General features: G+C 37.9%; 1 protein-coding gene across 6 annotated transcripts in view; it reads left to right on the top strand.

The window, feature by feature from the left end:
* LOC127420856 (sorting nexin-13-like) overlaps nt 1-21,588 on the top strand; it is a 44,805-nt gene that overhangs the window by 1,464 nt on the left and 21,753 nt on the right. For all 6 annotated transcript variants that reach the window (XR_007893886.1, XR_007893887.1, XM_051663436.1 and 3 more), the window contains exons 2-8: nt 11,378-11,490; nt 11,612-11,714; nt 12,042-12,131; nt 17,735-17,856; nt 18,100-18,221; nt 18,386-18,490; nt 21,404-21,492. Coding sequence is in view for 4 of the 6 variants with exons in the window: in XM_051663436.1 (XP_051519396.1) it covers nt 11,378-11,490; nt 11,612-11,714; nt 12,042-12,131; nt 17,735-17,856; nt 18,100-18,221; nt 18,386-18,490; nt 21,404-21,492 (744 nt within the window). In the remaining 2 variants the exon portion in view is untranslated. The remainder of the gene's footprint in view (nt 1-11,377; nt 11,491-11,611; nt 11,715-12,041; nt 12,132-17,734; nt 17,857-18,099; nt 18,222-18,385; nt 18,491-21,403; nt 21,493-21,588) is intronic.

The following is a 21,588-nucleotide window of genomic DNA, read 5'->3' as shown; positions in this document are numbered from 1 at the left end:
CTCAGAGTTGGGGAGCATTGTCAGAGCAGAAGGAGGCACGTTTTCTTCCAGGATAATCTTGTACGTGGCTTGATTCATGTGTCCTTCACAAAGACAAATCTGCCCGATTCCAGCCTTGCTGAAGCACCCCAGATCATCACCGATCCTCCATCTGGTCGTCTAATGGTTAGACTGAGACCTGGAGAGGCCTTCAAGCCACAGTGTCTCACACCCAATGTGAAAGTTCAGATCAGGCTTGATTGTGTGACACTTGTGGATGTGTTTGAATGTCTCTGATGTACTTTTAAAATGTAAATACCTGATTTGTGTTTATGAGACAATTTAAACCTATGCGTACTTTTTGTGCCACATCTGATAGTTGATGTTATCAAGCCTGATTGAATGATGGTCTTGTATGGGGATGTTGTTTAGTTTTTGAGATAGTCTGGAGGAATGACAACAATCTGGTTTTATGACACGTGTCTTGTGTGGGCATATGTTATATCAGCCTTTGATTATATAGCACAAAAAAGCAAACATCTGTTTTGAATGTAGAAGACAGTTAAACTTAAGCAAACTTGGATCAGATCGTTAAGAAATTTGAAGGGTTGAACAACTCTTATTCTGCATTATTGAGATCACATCAAATCTGTGGCAGTGTTTTGTAACCTGATGACAGACGCATGAGATGAATCCTCAAGTCACCTGACCTACTGTAAAAAGGCTCGCACATGTCTCTGCTGATATGAGGACTTGAACTTATTCACTCTGTCTTTGCATTTCAGGACTGGACCTCACAGTTACTTTAGAACTGCAAATGTTTTACTAGCCCAGTGAACCAAAGAGTTTTGTTGACGTTTTTTTTCTCAGGTCATTTGTTTGTGTAAAATAAGGGCTGTACCTGCGCTGAACATGGGCTAAACATGTTTCACAGTCATAATGCAGGAAAATCCCTCACACATCTATTGGCTGTAGCATGTAGTTGAGAACCAGTTAATAATTAATTGGAATATCATGCAAAACATGCTGTCATTTTCTTGCAGTTGTTTTGTGTGTTTCTTTTGTTTCCGCAGAGCTCCACCTTGCAGAAGTAGGCGTAAATGCATAAAGTATGCATACTTGAATGGTAGGCAGCTCGCAGTGTGTCAACAGAGGAATGCAAAACTGTCGGTTGCTGTAAATGGCCAGTGCTTGACTACGAGCTATTATCATGTTACAACACGATGCCTGTAGCTCAGTTCTCCTGCTTGTGCTGGACTTGCTCACAGTGCATTCACTGTTTATACAGTTGTCAGATATGCGCTTATGTAAATCTCATTATCTGATCTAGTGATCAACCGATATGGCCGATGCTGATATCCAGAGAGCATGGTGGCCAATACAATGCCTATATATCACACAATTTAATATAGTAAATAACAAAAAAATATTGCATTTTAAATGGTTGATAGCAGTTTCTTCTGATTTCTATTTAGTTATCAAATTTTAATAATTCATTTGCACATGAAGGAATTGTTAATATATTAGGAAGAAGGAAATAACAGTACACACAGTAGTCCAGCAACCATAGATGGCACGTAAACGTTAGCAATCGCATTTGCTCAAAAAATATTTAATTAAACCAATTGCACATACGGTAATCAGAGCATTTATTTATAGCACACAAGAAGCGCATTTTCTTTGAAGTTGCACTCACACACTTGTGTGGATATTTATGAGTGTTCCACAGGATGCTGGATCTGCTCAAGATTTGTGAGGTTTGTTTATTACATCTGTTAAACGAGATATGTGCATATTAGCAGACCATATATGATATTAGTTTTATTGATATTTGCCTTTTTATCATTAGACAAGAGAGTTAAAAGTTAAAGGGAACTGTTGAGGAGAGAGGGAGTATGAAACAGGTGAGCACTTTAACATAATGAGCTCAAACGCGACTGCCGCAGCTCTGTTATGCAGACCATTTAAATGACACCGTGTTGCACACCGGTCTATTATTGTAGTAACACAATTGCATATAACAACGAAATTAACCGTGACTGGTCATTTACATGTCTGAGTTGCTTCACATGCAAGCAGGCGATTCTCAGCGCCCTCAAGAAACAAATCAGCCAAAGGGGAAAATTTATCAACTAATGCAATAATTAAAAAGTTACGAATATCGGCCAATTTATCGGCATTGGCGATATACCGGTCGACCTCTAATCAGATCATAATCAAAGCCTTGGGAAACTCCTGGTTATGGGTTGTTAATTTGCTGGGTATCAGTTATATAATTTGTTAAGTTGGCGTTGACAGGCTGCACAGTTTCACCTTTTTACAGGTAAAATTAAGATGCTTGTTTATATTGTGTATCATACTAATAATTATGAATAATTTAGTAGGCAGTGGCAGAGCTCCAGACTAAAACAATGACTTAGGAGCCATTGGCTCTTAAACTGAAGCATTAAGGAGCCAAATGGCTGTTTTTAGTAGCCAAATCATAGAATTGCTCGATTTAGATTGCTGTTCAGAAACAAGATAGAAAGCCAAAGAAAAAGAAGACAACTGATAACCCATTAATCAAAGGTTTAATAAACGGTATGTATAATTGAGAAGATTAGTTTGCATTCCCTTTTGTCTCATAAATGTTCACACACTTTTCATAATTTTACAAATATAAGAATTTTTTTTTTTTAATTTTGTACTGCTCTTCAGAATCTACATTACAGATATTTACATAAAGTATAGTATGCATATAGTAGTGTGTTGTCTAATTGAGCATCAATGAATGTTTGCACCTTGTGTAATAGTGTACAAGTCCCTCAATTGTCCTAAGTGTCAAAAGCTTGATTATATATTTATACAGTGGCGGCCAAAAGTTTGGAATAATGTACAGATTTTGCTCTTATGGAAAGAAATTGGTACTTTTATTCACCAAAGTGGCATTCAACTGATCACAATATATAGTCAGGACATTAATAACGTGAAAAATTACTATTACAATTTGAAATAAATGTTCAGAACTTCTTGAACTACTTCAAAGAGTTCTCATCCAAAAATCCTCCACGTGCAGTAATGACAGCTTTGCAGATCCTTGTTATTCTAGCTGTCAGTTTGTCCAGATACTCGGGTGACATTTCACCCCACACTTCCTGTAGCACTTGCCATAGATGTGTCTGTCTTGTCGGGCACTTCTCACGCACCTTACAGTCTAGCTGATCCCACAAAAGCTCAATGGGGTTAAGATCCATAACACTCTTTTCCAATTATCTGTTGTCCAATGTCTGTGTTTCTTTGCCCACTCTAACCTTTTCTTTTTGTTTTTCTGTTTCAAAAGTGGCTTTTTCTTTGCAATTCTTCCCATAAGGCCTGCACCCCTGAGTCTTCTCTTTACTGTTGTACATGAAACTGGTGTTGAGCGGGTAGAATTCAATGAAGCTGTCAGCTGAGGACATGTGAGGTGTCTATTTCTCAAACTAGAGACTCTGATGTACTTATCCTCTTGTTTAGTTGTACATCTGGTCTTCCACATCTCTTTCTGTCCTTGTTAGAGCCAGTTGTCCTTTGTCTTTGAAGACTGTAGTGTACACCTTTGTATTCAAGCATTGTATAGCCTTCATTCCTCAAAACAATGATTGACTGATGAGTTTCTAGAGAAAGCTGTTTCTTTTTTTGCCATTTTTGACCTAATATTGACCTTAAGACATGCCAGTTTATTGCATACTGTGGCAACTCAAAAACATACACAAAGACAATGTTAAGCTTCATTTAATGAATCAAATAGCTTTCAGCTGTGTTTGATATAATGGCAAGTGATTTTCTAGTACCAAATTAGCAATTTATCATGATTACTCAAGGATAAGGTGTTGGAGTGATGGCTGCTGGAAATGGGGCCTGTCTAGATTTGATCAAAAATGACTTCTTTCAAATAGTGATGGTGCTGTTTTTTTACATCAGTAATGTCCTGACTATACTTGGTGATCATTTGAATGACGCTTTGGCGGGAAGCTAGGTTGACGTGCGTGCACGGATAGCAGAGTGCAATTTGGCTTCACACAATATTGCCTTAGTCTTTCTTTACTGTTACCGGATGGCCCAGACACAGAGACTACAAGAGGGCAAATTGAATGAAATCCCAGATGCAGTTTATTGTGCTACTCCAATCCCAATCAATAATTACCAATAGAAAAAAGTGGTACACAATACAGGACTTTTAATTATAAAGATGCCCGAAAAACACTTATTTTGAAATGTCTGCACTCCCAGTTGTGAACTCACTGATGGCTTATTTACAGAGAAATGAATCTGATTCAAACTGGTAACCTGAGCCCCTGAGATCAAACCCTCTTTGAATCTTTTCGGGTGATTCATGAAAAAGATCTGGTTCAAAAGAGTCATTTGTTCGTGACTTTCTCACGCTGGGTTTGTTATTACGTTCAGTGCAGCGAGCTCGTCAAATAATGAAGGCATGTTTTCCACACTTTCACTAAATGAACACAAGGAAGAGTAGGATTCAATCATTTTTTATTTATATTATATTCCATTTCAGTGATACAGAGTAGTCTAATGAAAAGCATTTTTACCTACATATATATTTTTTACAAAAAAAAAATTTGTGAACAAAAACTGCAACTCACTAATTTTTTGGAAACCATTTGAATATTGTATAATACTGAATTATTGTTGTGGGACCCAGTCAAGTTTATTATTATAATATGATGCTGAATTATTATTATTATTATTATTTAGAACAGTAATATTATATTTCTGTATTTACTTCACCTTTAACTGAAGCCTTTATTTTTTTACATATGAATTTGTATATCGACTTGTAGCGCTATGAATGTTTGTATGAATGAATGAATGAACGTCACATTTATATAGCGCTTTTCTGACACTACACTCAAAGCGTTTTACACAGTGAACAGGGGACTCTCCTCAACCACCATCAGTGTGCAGCATCCACCTGGATGATGTGACTGCAGCCATAGTGCACCAGTACACTCACCACACACCAGCTATTGGTGGAGAGGAGAGAGTAGAGTGATAAAGCCAATTAATGGATGGGGATATTAGGAAGCCATGATTGAGAAGGGCCAATGGGGGTAATTTGGCCAGGACACCGGGGATACACCCCTACTCTTTTTGAGATGTTTCCTGGGATTTTTAATGACCACAGAGAGTCAGAACCTCAGTTTAACATCTCATCCGAAGGACGGTGCCTTTTTACAGTATAGTGTCCCCGTCACTATACTGGGGCATTAGGACCTACACAGTCCGCAGGGTGAGCACCCCCTGATGGACTCCCCAATACCTCTTCCAGCAGCAACCTTAGTTTTCCCCAGGAGGTCTCCCATCCAGCTAATGACCAGGCTCAGCCCTGCTTAGCTTGTAATTGCGAGCATGTGTGAACCTACAGCACTTTAAACCTTTTGTGGTTTAATATTCACATCTGACGATATTGCGATGCTGATGTTATTTTAATTAATTGTGCAGCCCTGAAGGACCGTGTAATCAATGATGAGCTCTTTAGGAAGCATGTAGTAGCCAAATAAAAAGTACATTAAAATCATTGAGATATTCACAATGTAAAAAATCACAGTATTGAAATGTAAACTTGATATCCTCTGTAAAATCATCGCAATTATATTGGGAATTCGATATTTCACCCAGCCCTGTTTGCAATCCATTTTACTTGCATAAAGTGACGTATTTCTAAGTGAAACAGGTTATTCAGCAACCAAAAATGTAGGGTGGGACTTTATTTGATCTATTTGGAATTTATAAAATTGTGAAAAGAGGTTTGGGCAAGAGGGGTTGAAAAAGAGGGCTTGTTGACATCACCTGAAAAGGAAAGTAAATTCAGAGGCAGATAAAGTTATTACATTTTGAAGAGCGATTTCAAAGTTGTTGTTTTTTTTTTCTTTTGTTTGGAATGACATGCACCAATGATTTGTGCACAATAAGACCTGGAACCTGTATTTAGATAGTCCGCTTTGGTTTGATTTAATTATACTGTTGCAGTCAGAACAATGTAGCCATAGTTTGATTTCTGCAGTGTCATATCAGTGTTTCACTCTTTTCCTGTTAGGCAAAAGGCACAGACCTTGATAATACACTCACACACGCAGTGTTTAGGGGAAGTGGCACCTGAGCTTGGGGGTTTTACACCAGTCTTAAAATAGACCTCAGTCTGACCTGAATTAAACTCTGATGGCTAATGAGATTTTCTGTGACATCACATTTACACTTAAAACCTTTGGGAACTTTTGCACTTGTAGTTATGAGCTTATGAGCTCACCTCATTGTAGAGTCACCGTCCAACTTTATTGGGTCAGATTGTGCGTAGTGACTTTAGCTTAGCTGATGGTCATGTTTCAGAAATGTATGTGTGTGTGATTTCATAACCTGTGAGTGTACAGCAGTAGTCTGATTGCCATGCAGCGTAATGTTAAACAGTGTTTAAACAGGATTTTGTTTGGTGTTTGAATGGATAATCTTAGTCTGGCTAAAGACTCTGCTGATCAATTCTCTGAGAACATTACAAGACAGAATGCTCAACCAATGAGATCGCCGCACTTGAGAGTAGGGCTGAAACGATTAGTCGACAATAAAAAAAAATTGCCGACAAAAATGTCTGTTGTCGAATAGTCGTTTGATCTCATTTAACGCAACATGAGATCACGTTAAAGTCTAATGATGACGCGCGAGAACAGCACTGCAGCTCGCACCTGATTGAGGAGAGGAAGAATTACACAGCTCTCAGATGCACTCTAAACTTTCCAAACAGCTTCAGGTGATGTAGATCGCAGAGTATGAGGAAATTATACAAAAATACAGAAGCACTCTCGTTGTGAATAAGTGGAACTGGAGCTGCCGCACCGCTGAAGCAAAACTCGCGTGTCGAGCGTCTTTAAAGGAAACACCCCGGCGTTACATCTTAAATGCAGTTATATTTAATACGTTATAGCTTTATTAAAGTTCAAATAATACAGAAGCAGATCATGTAAATAACTACAAACTCTGAAACTGGCATTTCTCTGTGCGGTCAGCGCCGCCTCTATGAGTTGCGTGATGTGAAATGGGGGACTCTGATCCCTCGATTGCGCACTTGCTGCAGCTAGATTATAACGTGATGGCTCATGACTTATTGTAATCATAATATATATGTCACTGTGCATTTCTTATCATGAAGAAAATTGGCAATATGCAGCTTTATTAATAGAGAGAGTTTTTAGAGTTAAAGATGGATTGAAGTGAACAGAAAGGTGAGAGAGGGTTGTCTTCGCCCCATTATACACTGCAACAAAATACATTTTTGATTTGTTTTTGTTTTGGCTTGTTTTCCAATATAAATATCTAAAACTCCTTTAAAACAACGTACATTTACTTTAGCAGTTATACTGCAGAAGAAAAAATGGTTATCTGAGAATGTTTAAAGGTGCTATATGTAATATATTTACTGTACTAAATCATAAAATGACCATAATATGTCATTAGAGAATTAGGAAACATGCTAAGTTGAAATACTGGCTTCTCCGATAACAATACTACAGCCAGTATATTCTACTTTGAAGTTAACATCCCGGGCCGGAATTTCTGTTTGTGTTTTGGCCTGTGTGATCCCGCCCACTGCCCACTCACCAATAGTATTTTGACACCACCGGGTTGCCAGATTTGAACAAGTTTGCAGGCAAACACACTGTGTGCTGTAGCCATTGAAGCCAGCAAATGAGCTGGATCAGAGATAACAGATTCCACACAACCTAAAAAGCCTCGCCATCCGTCTAAAAACCACCATGACCAGAGGCGTAGTAAAACAAGGATAAATATTGGAGATGCCTTCGGAAGATGGAGACAGCTTAAAGCCCAGAAATCCTTTAAAACGGATGCTGAGTTGGCTAATTCTGGCAACCCGCATGAGCTTCGAGTCTGGGGCGGGGAACACAACTCTCCAATATTTTGAATTTGGACTGCAGTACCCATTTCAAGCGCTTGTTGTCAATCTTACATACAGCACCTTTAATATAATATTAAAAATAAAAATATTTTAAAATATCTAAAAGTCATTTTAAATAAGATGCATTCACCTGAGAAGCAGCATATAAGATATTTAAACTTGTTTTTAGAGAATATATCTTGAATACAAGTATTTTTTCTTTACTGCACTTGTAAAGTAAAAAAATACACTTGTATACAAAACACACATATTTAAGATATATTCTCTTAAAGCAAGTCTAAATATCTTATATGTTGCTTCTCAAGTAAATGTATCTTGTTTAAGGATCTTTAGACAATTTTAAATGTAAATCAAGACAAAAACACTTGATAACAAGAGGATTTTTTTGCAGTGAATTTCTTTAATGAATTAAACAAAGTGTTTTTTCCTTTAATTCAGTGAATGACATTTAGAGGTATTTTTAATCTTTATTGTTAGTAAGCATGTTTAATACAACCTTTTAAGTTGGGGCACAAGCTGAATAATCGGTTAAGAGCTAATGATTAATCGTTGCAATAATCGCCGAATAGTCGAGTAATCGTTCTAATAATCGTTAAATTATACTTTTTTTTTTTTTTTTTTTTCTTTTTCACCCAATTTGGAATGCCCAATTCCCAATGCGCTTTTAAGTCCTCATGGTGGCGTAGTGATTCGCCTCAATCCGAGTGACGGAGGACGAATCCTAGCTGTCTCCGCGTCTGAGACCATCAACCCGCGCATCTTATCACGTTGCCACGGAGACATAGTGCGTGTGGAGGCTTCACTCTATTCCTCGCGGCATAAACGCTCAACCCCACCGAGAACGAACCACATTATAGCGACCACGAGGAGGTTACCCCATGTGAATCGATTTGGTTGCTTAGGAGACCTGGCTGGAGTCACTCAGCACGCCCTGGGTTTCAAACTCGTGAACTAGCGAACTCCAGGGGTGCTAGCCAGCGTCTTTACCACTGAGCTACCTAGGCCCCTATCAAAATAATTGTTGGTTGCAGCCCTAGTTGAGAGACCCATTAATGTCTGGTTTTACACCTTTCTGTCCCATATACTGTATGCCTTACCATTGAGAAATGAAGGATTAGGTAGTTGATGTATGAGATTGGAATAATGTCTGCTTGCGGCTATTCGCTTACAGTACGACTCTCTTCCCGCTGGATGAAGATGACGTCACCTCAAGTGATCTGCTTTGAAGTGAAAACATGTTACCGGTAAAACGCTCGCTGGATTATTGCATGTTTGACGACAAAGAGAACAGCTTTACTTTGCCAGTCCGCAGTGGCTCATAATCTGTTGTTATCTGCTTTAGCAGTTTGTTTGGGGATAAGAAGGGCTGAAACTCGCTTTTCAAAAGAAACATTGCCGCAGCACACATACACATCTCTTTTGTCCAATGCATGATGCATAAACTCTTAGACTGCTAATGTTAACTAGTACAGCATTAGTTAGGCTCTTTTGATAAACAGGAAGCTAAGGGTGGGCGATTATACCAGTTAAATCGATATACTGGTAGAAATCTTTTCAATGCCGGTTGTGCAGAATGCTGCTGCATGGTAGAGAATACACTTTCCAATCAGAGGTTGCACTACAAATAATCATTATATTATTTGTATCCATCATTAGTTACTTTTGCATTATTTTTTTTGCATTAAAACATGCCTTTTCCTTACAGTCTTGGATGAGAGTGCTTTCATTTTGTAGTTTTATGACACGTGTGAACAAGTTTTCCCTCTGATAACACACATGCATGCATTGTGGCAGGAAAAAGATGATCTCTAGAACGTTACAGCAGCACCCAGTGAGGATTTGTAACACTGGCTTTGATTCATTCCTCTGTTTGAACAAATCCACAGGAGGTCAGCAGAAGTCCTGAATAATCTAAGTGAATCAGCAGGTGGCAGAGGTCACAAAGGTCAGGGCTAGGGTACTATAACCAATTGTGTTGTTGACATGAGTTGTGGAGGTAAAATCAGTACTTTTAACGGTTGACTATTGACGTTTGAAGCTTATGATGCCTTCAGGTGCTCCTGGGAAGTTCTTGCTTATAAGTTCAGAATTTGCTATTACAATGTAAGGTGCATTCAAGTGTTTTCAGGGATGCAGCGATTGATCGGCCACCGGCTGATATTCCTGTATCATTGCATCGTGCTTAGATTCAGGGCTGATATGAAATCACAGACGCTTCTACTCTAATGAATGAGTGGAAAAGTTTAACCTTCAGTAACGGCACCGGGCCTTCATACAGTTGCTTAATAAATTGTGTTATGCATTACAACAAAACACCAAATGCGGGAAACAAATCATAGATACTGAGGATTTCTCACTGGAGCAGTTTTAGAGCTTGTAATGGATATCTGTCTCTTATTTTTGCACATTTCTGTGCTGTGTCTCTCATAGTGTTTACTGGTTGCCAGTATGTCACAATGATATTTGATAGTGACAACCGAACTATTCATAACGGTTTAAATTCTAATAAATGTTGCATTTCACAGTTCATGTAAATTGAAATTAAACATAAACCCATAACTGCAGCATATAACTTGTAAAAATAGATATTGAGGATTGGATCGTATCGGCTGATCAAAGTGTTAAAATGTTGGTGATCGGTATCGGCCTCAAATCTCCTTAACGGTGCACCATTAGTAAATTGTCATGCTACTCCGTGTCTCTGTGGTTCTTTCACTGGTGACCATGTGAAGATATTCTCGGGCAATGATGACATGTTTATTTAGCATAATTCATCCTAAGAGAACACACTTCAGAGCTTCAGATCAAAGACATGAGGGGAAGTGTCTGTGTGTGTGTCTGTGTGTGTGTCTGTGTGTGTGTCTGTGTGTGTGTCTGTGTGTGTGTCTGTGTGTGTGTCTGTGTGTGTCTGTGTGTGTCTGTGTGTGTCTGTGTGTGTGTGTGTGTGTGTGTGTGTGTGTGTCTGTGTGTGTGTATGTGTCTGTGTGTGTGTCTTCTCAAAAGAAGGAAGGGAGGGCACAGATTGGGTCTCTCTGTTTCCTGTCCTGGGAAAAACAGGAAACCTGGCCACTGGACACAATCTCACTCACAGTCTCTCTTTTCATCTCTGTCTTCTCTCTTTTTGGTCAGCTGTCAGGTCTTTTTAAGACGCGTGTGGCTCAAATGGATGAGCATTGGTCATGGTCAGGATCATGGCTTTGATTCTCAGGGAAATACACGTACTGATAAAGATGTAGAGCTTGGATGCACTTTAAGTCACTTTTGGAATTAAAGTGTCTGCCAAATTCATAAATGTAAACACCTTAACCTGTCAGAGAAAAAATGTTTAAAATGATTTTTAATAAAAAAAAAAAAAAAAAAAGGAAAATGTCCTGTTTCAACATACACACTCGGTAAGCCATATACTTTATACAAAAATAAAATAAAAAAATTATTTACTGTCTGTTTGTGTTTCAGGCCAGTCTGTCCGTCTGGGGATGGGGGGGTCTGGGAGTTGTGCTCTTCCTCATCTCATTTGGACCCTTTGCCATCTTTTATCTGGCCTTCTACATCCTCTGTTTCATTGGCGGGTAAGTGAAACTGGAAAAAAGCATTACATTTATATGAATTAAGTCTCTTTCCTCTGATCTGAATTAAAACACCTGTTGATGCTGCAGTTTTTTGATGAAATGCCTCTGTCTCTCTATCTAGGGGATTTGTAGTGCTGCTTTTATTTGGAAAGACAAACTCTGAGAAACACCTGGAAAGGTGTGAACACTCCTACCTGCCACCTACACAAGCGGGTATAATGAAGGTGTGCAAGTGCTCACTGTAATGTGTTCAGATGTTATAAATATTGCCTCTTTATTCCAGCTCTTTAAAAACAGCATGAAACTACATTTGTAATGCATTTAACTGTGACATAACATGTTTCTGAAACTGAATAATCAGTTTAAAATAATGATTTTATTCATCACGATTTTTGATTGGATTGTTAAAACTGAGCTATGATAATATTGGTTAATTTTATTTTCCCTTGGTACATAAACTGAAAAAGAGAACCGTTTCATTTCACGTTTTCTTGCTTGTGCTCGGAAATAATTTCGGAGTTTTAAAAAGAGCTTTTGTGTTTGTCTCGCAGGTTTTAGAAGAGATGAAATGTGAGTCCAAACCCATAAAGATCGACCGGCGTTTGACAGGATCCAACATCATAGATGAACCGCTGCAGCAGGTATCGCTCAACTGTACAAAACAACAAAGTCAGTGAAAGCAGCTAAAATCGCAGAATCACGCTTTTGAGGAACCTGTGGTTTCTTCACTGGTGTTTTCAGCCTGTTCACAAGTGTCGTTTGTTTCCGCCTGTGTCCCATGGTAGATGCTAGATCAGCTAGTTTGAAAGTTTAAACTGAACTGGTGTATTCATAAAACTGATGAGCACATGATACTCAGTTCAGTTGTATTTCACTCAGTGGTCTCACATGCTTATCAAATAGGGTTTGAGTCTGCTTACAATCATGTATTTTATATACAGTAAGTCACCTGTTCTACAAACATTTTTAAAAGGAGTCATATTCTGCACTTTGTTTAGCTCTAATGTTAGATTGTCTGTATTGTACATCAACCTAATTTATTTCAGAAGAGTAGCAAAATCCATATTTCTATTAAATGGACCATTTTAAATATTGTGCAGTGTATGTGCTCTCTGTGACCGAAATGGTTGTGTAATTCATTCAATACTTGGGAGACGTTTTTGAGAAAATTGTGTTAAGGTTAAACACAGTCAGCAGGTTTGAGAGCTGTTCTGTGTCTTCATTGTGGACACCTCCAGATCCGAGTCAGTTCAGCTGAGGAATGTGCGCCTACCCAGAGTTCTCTGCGGTAAAAGTGAGGGTACATTGTATCTGCGCCAAGAAGAATCGAAAGCACATGATCGAAAAGCTCGCTTCCTTTTTTTTGATGCGTTTCACATACACACACATGCTTGGATATAATGGGTGTTTCTTCAACTTCTGGCACTTTTAGCACTGCGAGCTTCTATAGAGTAATGTCTTGAAAAATGTTTTCACACATTTTCTTTTTTAAATTATTTGTCTGCTAACAATTTCCAATAGTGTATGTACATGCATCACAGGAGATTAATGGCAAAAAAAAAAAAAAAAAAATTCAGCACATCTCAAATTCTGTATTGTGTTTAATACAATTCTGTGCTGGAAATGACTCTTATAGAAATAACATTTTTAACACTTTTGAAATAAAATAGTTGACTCTTTTGTCTTGCTAAAGGCTAATTTCATAGCTAACATATTATGTATCTTAATTGCACACAATTAAATCATATTTTACACTTTCTGGGTAATTTGGCAAAATTACATCTTGATTGGAAGTGACGGCCAATGAAAATATTCTGCTCACAAGTGATCTATCCCTTGATTTTTCTGTTTTCTTCAAACATCACTTGTCTCGCATTTCATCTCAATCATGCTCTTCATTGACACTTTTGTCCAATTTTTTTTTTTTTTTTTTTACAAGAACACTAACACTAAATTGTGTGGTGTGGTGAAAATGACACCACAAGTGTGGGACAGTCGTAATTTTTGAACAATTGATCTTTTAACTCACAATAAGTAATTTAAATGATTTGTTCCAGTTTTTTAGATTTATATGTATATATACAGTACTGTGTGTGTGTGTGTGTGTGTGTGTGTGCGTGTGTGCGTGTGCATACACGCATCTATTTAAAATATATACACCGATCAGCCACAACATTAAAACCACCTGCCTAATATTGTGTAGGTCCCCTTTGTGCCACCAAAACAGCACCAACCTGCATCTCAGAATAGCATTCAGAGATTATATTCTTCTCACCACAATTGTACAGAGCGGTTATCTGAGTTACCGTAGACTTTGTCAGTTTGAACCAGTCTGGCCATTCTCTGTTGACCTCTCTCATCAACAAGGCATTTCCATCCACAGAACTGCTGCTCACTGGATGTTTTTTGTTTTTTGCACCATTCTGAGTAAATTCTAGAGACTGTTGTGTGTGAAAATCCCAGAAGATCAGCAGTTACAGAAATACTCAAACCAGCCCGTCTGGCACCAACAATCATGCCACATCAAAATCATGGAGATCACAATAATTCCCCATTCTGATGGTTGATGTGAACATTAACTGAAGCTCCTGACCCGTATCAGAATGATTTTATGCACTGCACTGCGCCACAGGATTGGCTGATTAGATAATCACATGGATGATTGTTGGTGCCAGACGGGCTGGTTTGAGTATTTCTGTAACTGCTGATCTTCTGGGATTTTCACACACAACAGTCTCTAGAATCTGAGAAGAATATCATCTCAGAATAACATTCTGAGATGCGGTGTGTGCTTTTTTGGCGGCACAAGGGGGACCTGCACAATATTAGGCACGTGGTTTTAATGTTGTGACTGATTGGTGTGTGTGTATATATATATATACAGTATATACACACACACACACACTGGCGGCCAAAAGTTTGGAATAATGTACAGATTTTGCTCTTATGGAAAGAAATTGGTACTTTTATTCACCAAAGTGGCATTCAGCTGATCACAATATATAGTCAGGATATTAATAACATGAAACATTACTATTACAATTTGAATTTTTTTTTAAAAAAATTAAGAACCTCTTAAACTACTTCAAAGATTTTACATCAAAAAATCCTCCACGTGCAGTAATGACAGCTTTGCAGATCCTTGGCATTCTAGCTGTCAGTTTGTCCAGATTCTCATTTCACCCCACACTTCCTGTAGCACTTGCCATAGATGTGGCTGTCTTGTCGGGCACTTCTCACGCACCTTACAGTCTAGCTGATCCCACAAAAGCTCAATGAGGTTAAGATCCATAACACTCTTTTCCAATTATCTGTTGTCCAATGTCTGTGTTTCTTTGCCCACTCTAACCTTTTCTTTTTGTTTTTCTGTTTCAAAAGTGGCTTTTTCTTTGCAATTCTTCCCATAAGGCCTGCACCCCTGAGTCTTCTCTTTACTGTTGTACATGAAACTGGTGTTGAGCGGGTAGAATTCAATGAAGCTGTCAGCTGAGGACATGTGAGGCGTCTATTTCTCAAACTAGAGACTCTGATGTACTTATCCTCTTGTTGTACATCTGGTCTTCCACATCTCTTTCTGTCCTTGTTAGAGCCAGTTGTCCTTTGTCTTTGAAGACTGTAGTGTACACCTTTGTATTCAAGCATTGTATAGCCTTCATTCCTCAAAACAATGATTGACTGATGAGTTTCTAGAGAAAGCTGTTTCTTTTTTGCCATTTTTGACCTAATATTGACCTTAAGACATGCCAGTCTTATTGCATACTGTGGCAACTCAAAAACAAACACATAGACAATGTTAAGCTTCATTTAATGAACCAAATAGCTTTCAACTGTGTTTGATATAATGGCAAGTGATTTTCTAGTACCAAATGATCAATTTAGCATGATTACTCAAGGATAAAGTGTTGGAGTGATGGCTGCTGGAAATGGGGCCTGCCTAGATTTGATCAAAAATTACTTTTTTCAAATAGTGATGGTGCTGTTTTTTTTTTTTGTTTTTTTTTTTACATCAGTAATGTCCTGACTATACGTGGTGATCAGTTCAATGCCACTTTGGTTAATAAAATTACCAATTTCCTTCCGAAACAGCAAAATCTGTACAATATTCCAAACTTTTGGCCACCAGTGTACATATATACAGTTGAAGTCAGAAGTTTACATACACTTAGGTTGAAGTCATTAAAACTCATATTTTACCACTCCACAGATTTTGCAGCAGCAAACTATAGTTTTGGCAAGTTGTTTAGGACATCTACTTTGTGCATGACATGAGTCATTTTTCCAACAATTGTTTACAGACAGATTGTTTCACTTTTAATTGACTATATCACAATTCCAGTAGGTCAGAAGTTTACATACACTAAGTTAACTGTGCCTTTAAGAAGCTTGGAAAATTCCAGAAAATGTTGTCAAGCCTTTAGACAGTTAGCCATTAGTTTCTGATAGGAGGTGTACTGAATTGGAGGTGTACCTGTGGATGTATTTTAAGGCCTACCTTCAAACTCAGTGCCTCTTTGCTTGACATCATGGGAAAATCAAAAGAAATCAGCCAAGACCTCAAAAAAATTGTGGACCTCCACAAGTCTGGTTCATCCTTGGGAGCAATTTCCAAACTCCTGAAGGTACCATGTTCATCTGTACAAACAATAGTACGCAAGTATAAACACCATGGGACCACACAGCCATCATACTGCTCAGGAAGGAGATGCATTCTGTCTCCTAGAGATGAACGTAGTTTGGAGCGAAAAGTGCAAATCAATCCCAGAACAACAGCAAAGGACCTTGTGAAGATGCTGGAGGAAACAGGTAGACAAGTATCTATATCCACAGTAAAACGAGTCCTATATCGACATAACCTGAAAGGCTGCTCAGCAAGGAAGAAATCACTGCTCCAAAACCACCATAAAAAAGCCAGACTACAGTTTGCAAGTGCACATGGGGACTTTTTGGATAAATGTCCTGTGGTCTTATGAAACAAAAGCTGAACTGTTTGACCATAATGACCATCGTTATGTTTGGAGGAAAAAGGGTGAGCCTTGCAAGCCGAAGAACACCATCCCAGCCATGAAGCATGGGGGTGGCAGCATCATGTTGTGGGGGTGCTTTGCTGCTGGAGGGACTGGTGCACTTCACAAAATAGATGGCATCATGAGGAAGGAAAATTATGTGGATATATTGAAGCAACATCTCAAGACATCAGCCAGGAAGTTAAAGTTCGGCCGCAAATGGGTCTTCAAAATGGATAATGACCTCAAGCATACCTCCAAAGTTGTGGCAAAATGGCTTAAGGACAACAAAGTCAAGATATTGGAGTGGCCATCACAAAGCCCTGATCTCAATCCGATAGAAAATTTGTGGGCAGAACTGAAAAAGCGTGTGCGAGCAAGGAGGTCTACAAACCTCACTCAGTTACACCAGTTCTGTCTGGAGGAATGGGCCAAAATTCCAGCAACTTATTGTGAGAAGCTTGTGGAAGGCTACCCAAAACATTTGACCCAAGTTAAATAATTTAAAGGCAATGCTACTAAATACTGAAAAAGTGGATGTAAACCTCTGACCCACTGGGAATGTGATGAAAGAAATAAAAGCTGAAATAAATCATTCTCTCTACTATTATTCTGACATTTCACATTTTTAAAATAAAGTAGCGATCCTAACTGACCTAAGACAGGGAATGTTTTCTACGATTAAATGTCAGGAATTGTGAAAAACTGAGTTTAAATGTATTTGGCTGAGGTGTATGTAAACTTCTGACTTCAACTGGATATATATTCCCCTATTCTCCGCTTCCTCAATTTTCTGCATTTCAACTCAAAGCACATAATGTACAGTGTCGATAGTTTCAGCCATATGTGTGCTTTCTATTTTTGTTTTTTTAAACTTTTTACTTAATTTTTACATATTAAGTGTTTGAAATCCTTAGTTGATTTATATTGGTAGAATATTCAGCATTCAAAGTCCACAATGAGATGTCATTTTAATGTTTGCATACTGAATTGCGATTTAGCTTATTTTCTTGCATCTATTTAACCATCTTTAGCTGTCTTTACTGTACACTGCAAAGATCATGTTGCGTTATTGATTCTCATAGTCAGAACCAAAGCCTCAAACTTTAGAGCTATCCTTTTGCTGCCTTGCAAGCACTGCCATTTCGTCTGGAAATACAAAGCTAGCATTACATTTTAGATTGCTTGTTCTCTCTCAAAAAATTGACTTTCTCTTCTTATCCACTTATGTCATATATCAGGTGATCCAGTTTGCTTTGAGGGACTATATCCAGTACTGGTACTACACTCTGAGCGATGATGAGACTTTCCTCCTAGAGATCCGACAGACAGTTCAGAACGCCCTCGTAGAGTTCTCCACCAGGTGAGACACTTGCCCAGCAGGTTTACCCTACAGATCTGTACCTGTCTGTAAGGGGTTTCAAAACCACTGCTGTAATAGTGTGAATGTAAATGAAAAACTGGTTTTTAAGGGCTTATGTACAGTAACACTAACCACAAACCAAATATTGCATTCTGAAGTGCTTACGCATTTTTTTCAAGAAAAAGATTTTGAAATTGAATGTAAATGGCATGCATTATTTAGGGTTTGTTTTCCAATTCTCAGGTCTAAAGAAGTGGACTGGCAGCCGTATTTCACCACCAGACTGGTGGATGATTTTGCAACCCATCTGCGAGTTTTCAGAAAAGCTCAGGAGAGACTGAACGAGAGAGAAGATCCTAAACAACGTAACTACCGTCCCTTCCTCTCAATGCACACTGTCACTCTTAATGCATAGCTGTTTTACCTAACACTAATTCACAGTTATGTAGTAAAGAGCAAGTTCAATGGAAACTCACTTCTGATGACTTTTGCGTGTGAGAATATGAGTGTATTTGTGTGTTTCCTACAGGTGATGCTCCAGACGAGTTGCTGGACTCGTTTTTTGAGGCGGAGGTAGAAATGGAGAGGAAGATCTGTAGAGACATGGTGTGCACGTCCCGTAAAGATGAAGAAGGTAAGACAAAAGAGAGAGACAGCTTTGTCTCTATAGACAGTTTAAAGGCTCCAGCCCAGTAACAGTCAATCGTGTTGGAATTTAAGTTCAGATCTCTAAAAGGTAGATTCCCATTGGCCAGACCACCTGAAAGAAATACAAAACACACCCAGTCACAAATAACACCGTCCTGTCTGGAATGCTACAGTGGCTGACAGACAATAGAAGAACTAAACCATTTATGGGTGTAATTCTACTGGAGGTGTGCCCTGTCTACATAGAAAAGAAGATATCCTCATACACATGCACAAGTAACCTGCATTCCACCAACAATAACAGATGGATTACCACAGAGCATTTACTCAATGTCATGTCACTCAAAACACATGATTTTTTTTTACCTGTTGAGCACAATAGGAGATGTTTTGCAGTATGTTCTCATTGCTTTTTATTAATACAATGAAAGCTAATGATGATGGATGCTATTGAGCTCCAGAAAGGATGAAAAGCACCATGAAACCACTGTAATAGTAGTCCATACGACTCGAATGCTATATTTCAAGTCTTCTTAAGTCATGTGATAGCTTTATGTAAGGAATAGACTGAAACTTAAGTTGTTGCAAATAGAGGTTGACCAATAGTGATTTTGCTTAAACCGATAAAGTAGTGGAAAAGGCCAAAAAACTTTTTTTGCTTTTTTTTGTTAAAAAAACAAAACAATTATTTATAGGATGATAAAAAAATGTCTTAGTCTTTCTTTACTATGATGGGCACAGATATTGAGGCTACAAGAGTCCAAAATGAATAAAATCCCAAAAGCAGTTTATTGTTCAACCAAAATTCCAGTAATAACAAGAAACATTAAGATCTGGTGCATAACGCCAGACTTTTAACTAATAAATTAGAAACAAGCCTGTAACTGTCCCCCACATTGAGTCTGGTTTCTCCCAAGGTTATTTTTCTCCATTAACCAACATCTTATGGAGTTTTTTTTCCTTGCCACAGTCACCTTCAGCTTGCTCAGTGGGGTTGGAAATACAATTATTATTTACTTATTTACTCAATTAATTTTATACACAATTTACAGTCATATTTAATCAAGCTACACAATGATGACTCTAAGACTTTATAGATATTACAGTTTCATTTTCTGTTAAAATACGTTTTTTTGTAAAGCAGCTTTGAAACGATGTGTTGTGAAACTTGATATATATACACACACACACATACATATGTATATACATACAGTTGAAATCAGAAATTTACATACAGGACTGTGCAAATGTTTTAGGCATTTGTGAAAAATGTTGCATAGTGAGGATATCTTCAAAAATAATGACATAAATAATTTTCATTTATCACTTAATGTCATACAAAGTCCAGTAAACATAAAAAAGCTAAATCAATATTCGGTGTGACAACCTTTGTCTTTAAAACAGCCCCGATTCTCCTAGATACACCTGGACACAGTTTTTCTTGGTTGTTGGCAGATAGGATGTTCCAACCTTCTTGGAGAATTCACCACAGTTCTTCTATCTATTTAGGCTGTCTCAATTACTTCTGTCTCTTTATGTAATCCCAGACTGACTCAGTGTTCAGTGGGGGGCTTTGTGGGGGCCATGCCATCTGTTGCAGGGCTCCCTGTTCTTCTGTTCTAATCTTTTCTATTTGCAAAAGTCATGTTTGGGAGTCTAACATTTATATTTCCTATTGAAACACTAAAGCTGAAGATATAAATAACCATCTTAAGACAAAAGACTTTTGCACAGTACTGTGTGTGTGTGTGTGTGTGTGTGTGTGTGTGTGTGTATATATATATATATATATATATATATATATATATATATATATATATATATATATATACAGTTGTGTTCAAAAGTTTGCATACCCTGGCAGAAATTGTGAAATTTTGGCATTGATTTTGAAAATATGACTGATCATGCAAAAAAAACTGTCTTTTATTTAAGGATAGTGATCATATGAAGCCATTTATCATCACATGGTTGTTTGGCTCCTTTTTAAATCATAATGATAACAGAAATCACCCAAATGGTCCTGATCAAAAGTTTACATACCCTTGAATGTTTGGCCTTGTTACAGACACACAAGGTGACACACACAGGTTTAAATGGCAATTAAAGTTTAATTTCCCACACCTATGGCTTTTTAAATTGCAATTAGTGTCTGTGTATAAATAGTCAATGAGTTTGTTAGCTCTCACGTGGATGCACTGAGCAGACTAGATACTGAGCCATGGGGAGCAGAAAAGAACTGTCAAAAGACCTGCATAACAAGGTAATGAAACTTTATAAAGATGGAAAAGGATATAAAAAGATATCCAAAGCCTTGAAAATGCCAGTCTGTACTGTTCAGTCACTTATTAAGAAGTGGAACATTCGGGGATCTCTCGATACCAAGTCAAGGTCAGGTAGACCAAGAAAGATTTCAGCCACAACTGCCAGAAGAATTGTTCTGGATACAAAGAAAAACCCACAGGTAACCTCAGGAGAAATACAGGCTGTTCTAGAAAAAGACAGTGTGGTTATTTCAGTCATATTTTATCAGCCATATTTTATCAGTCATATTTTCAAAATCAATACCAAAATTTCACAATTTCTGCCAGGGTATGCAAACTTTAGAGCACAACTGTATATATATTTCACCAGATGAGGTTTATTATTGAGGAATAAAAAATGGTGAATAATAAAAAATAACCTATCGGCATAGATATTTGAATTTTACAATCTACTATTGGCACCGATTAATCTGTAAAACACATATCGATCTACCTCTAATTGCAAACAAAGATGTTTTTGTATTATTCATGAACATGCCAGATTTAAACATATGGAAGCATAAATAACAACTGTAATTGTTTAATCTGTACATTGTCTTTACGCTGGAAGTATGACTGTAGTGTGTTTTCTGCAGGTTACCTGCGGGATCTCTGTGAAGTGCTGCTTTATCTGTTACTACCTCCTGGAGATTTCCACAACAAGAACATGAGATACTTCCTCAGGGTGAGACATATCTGTTTAGGTCAACCATAGTCCACACCTAGACTTACATCCAATCTTATGACCAGCTTAAAATAAAACCTGGATAATTTTGCTAAG

Source organism: Myxocyprinus asiaticus, chromosome 30 (genome assembly GCF_019703515.2).
Source record: "Myxocyprinus asiaticus isolate MX2 ecotype Aquarium Trade chromosome 30, UBuf_Myxa_2, whole genome shotgun sequence".
In the NCBI taxonomy this organism is placed as follows: domain Eukaryota; kingdom Metazoa; phylum Chordata; class Actinopteri; order Cypriniformes; family Catostomidae; genus Myxocyprinus; species Myxocyprinus asiaticus.
The sequence above is the reverse complement of the archived record's forward strand: the minus strand, read 5'-3'. Positions and strand labels throughout refer to the sequence as shown.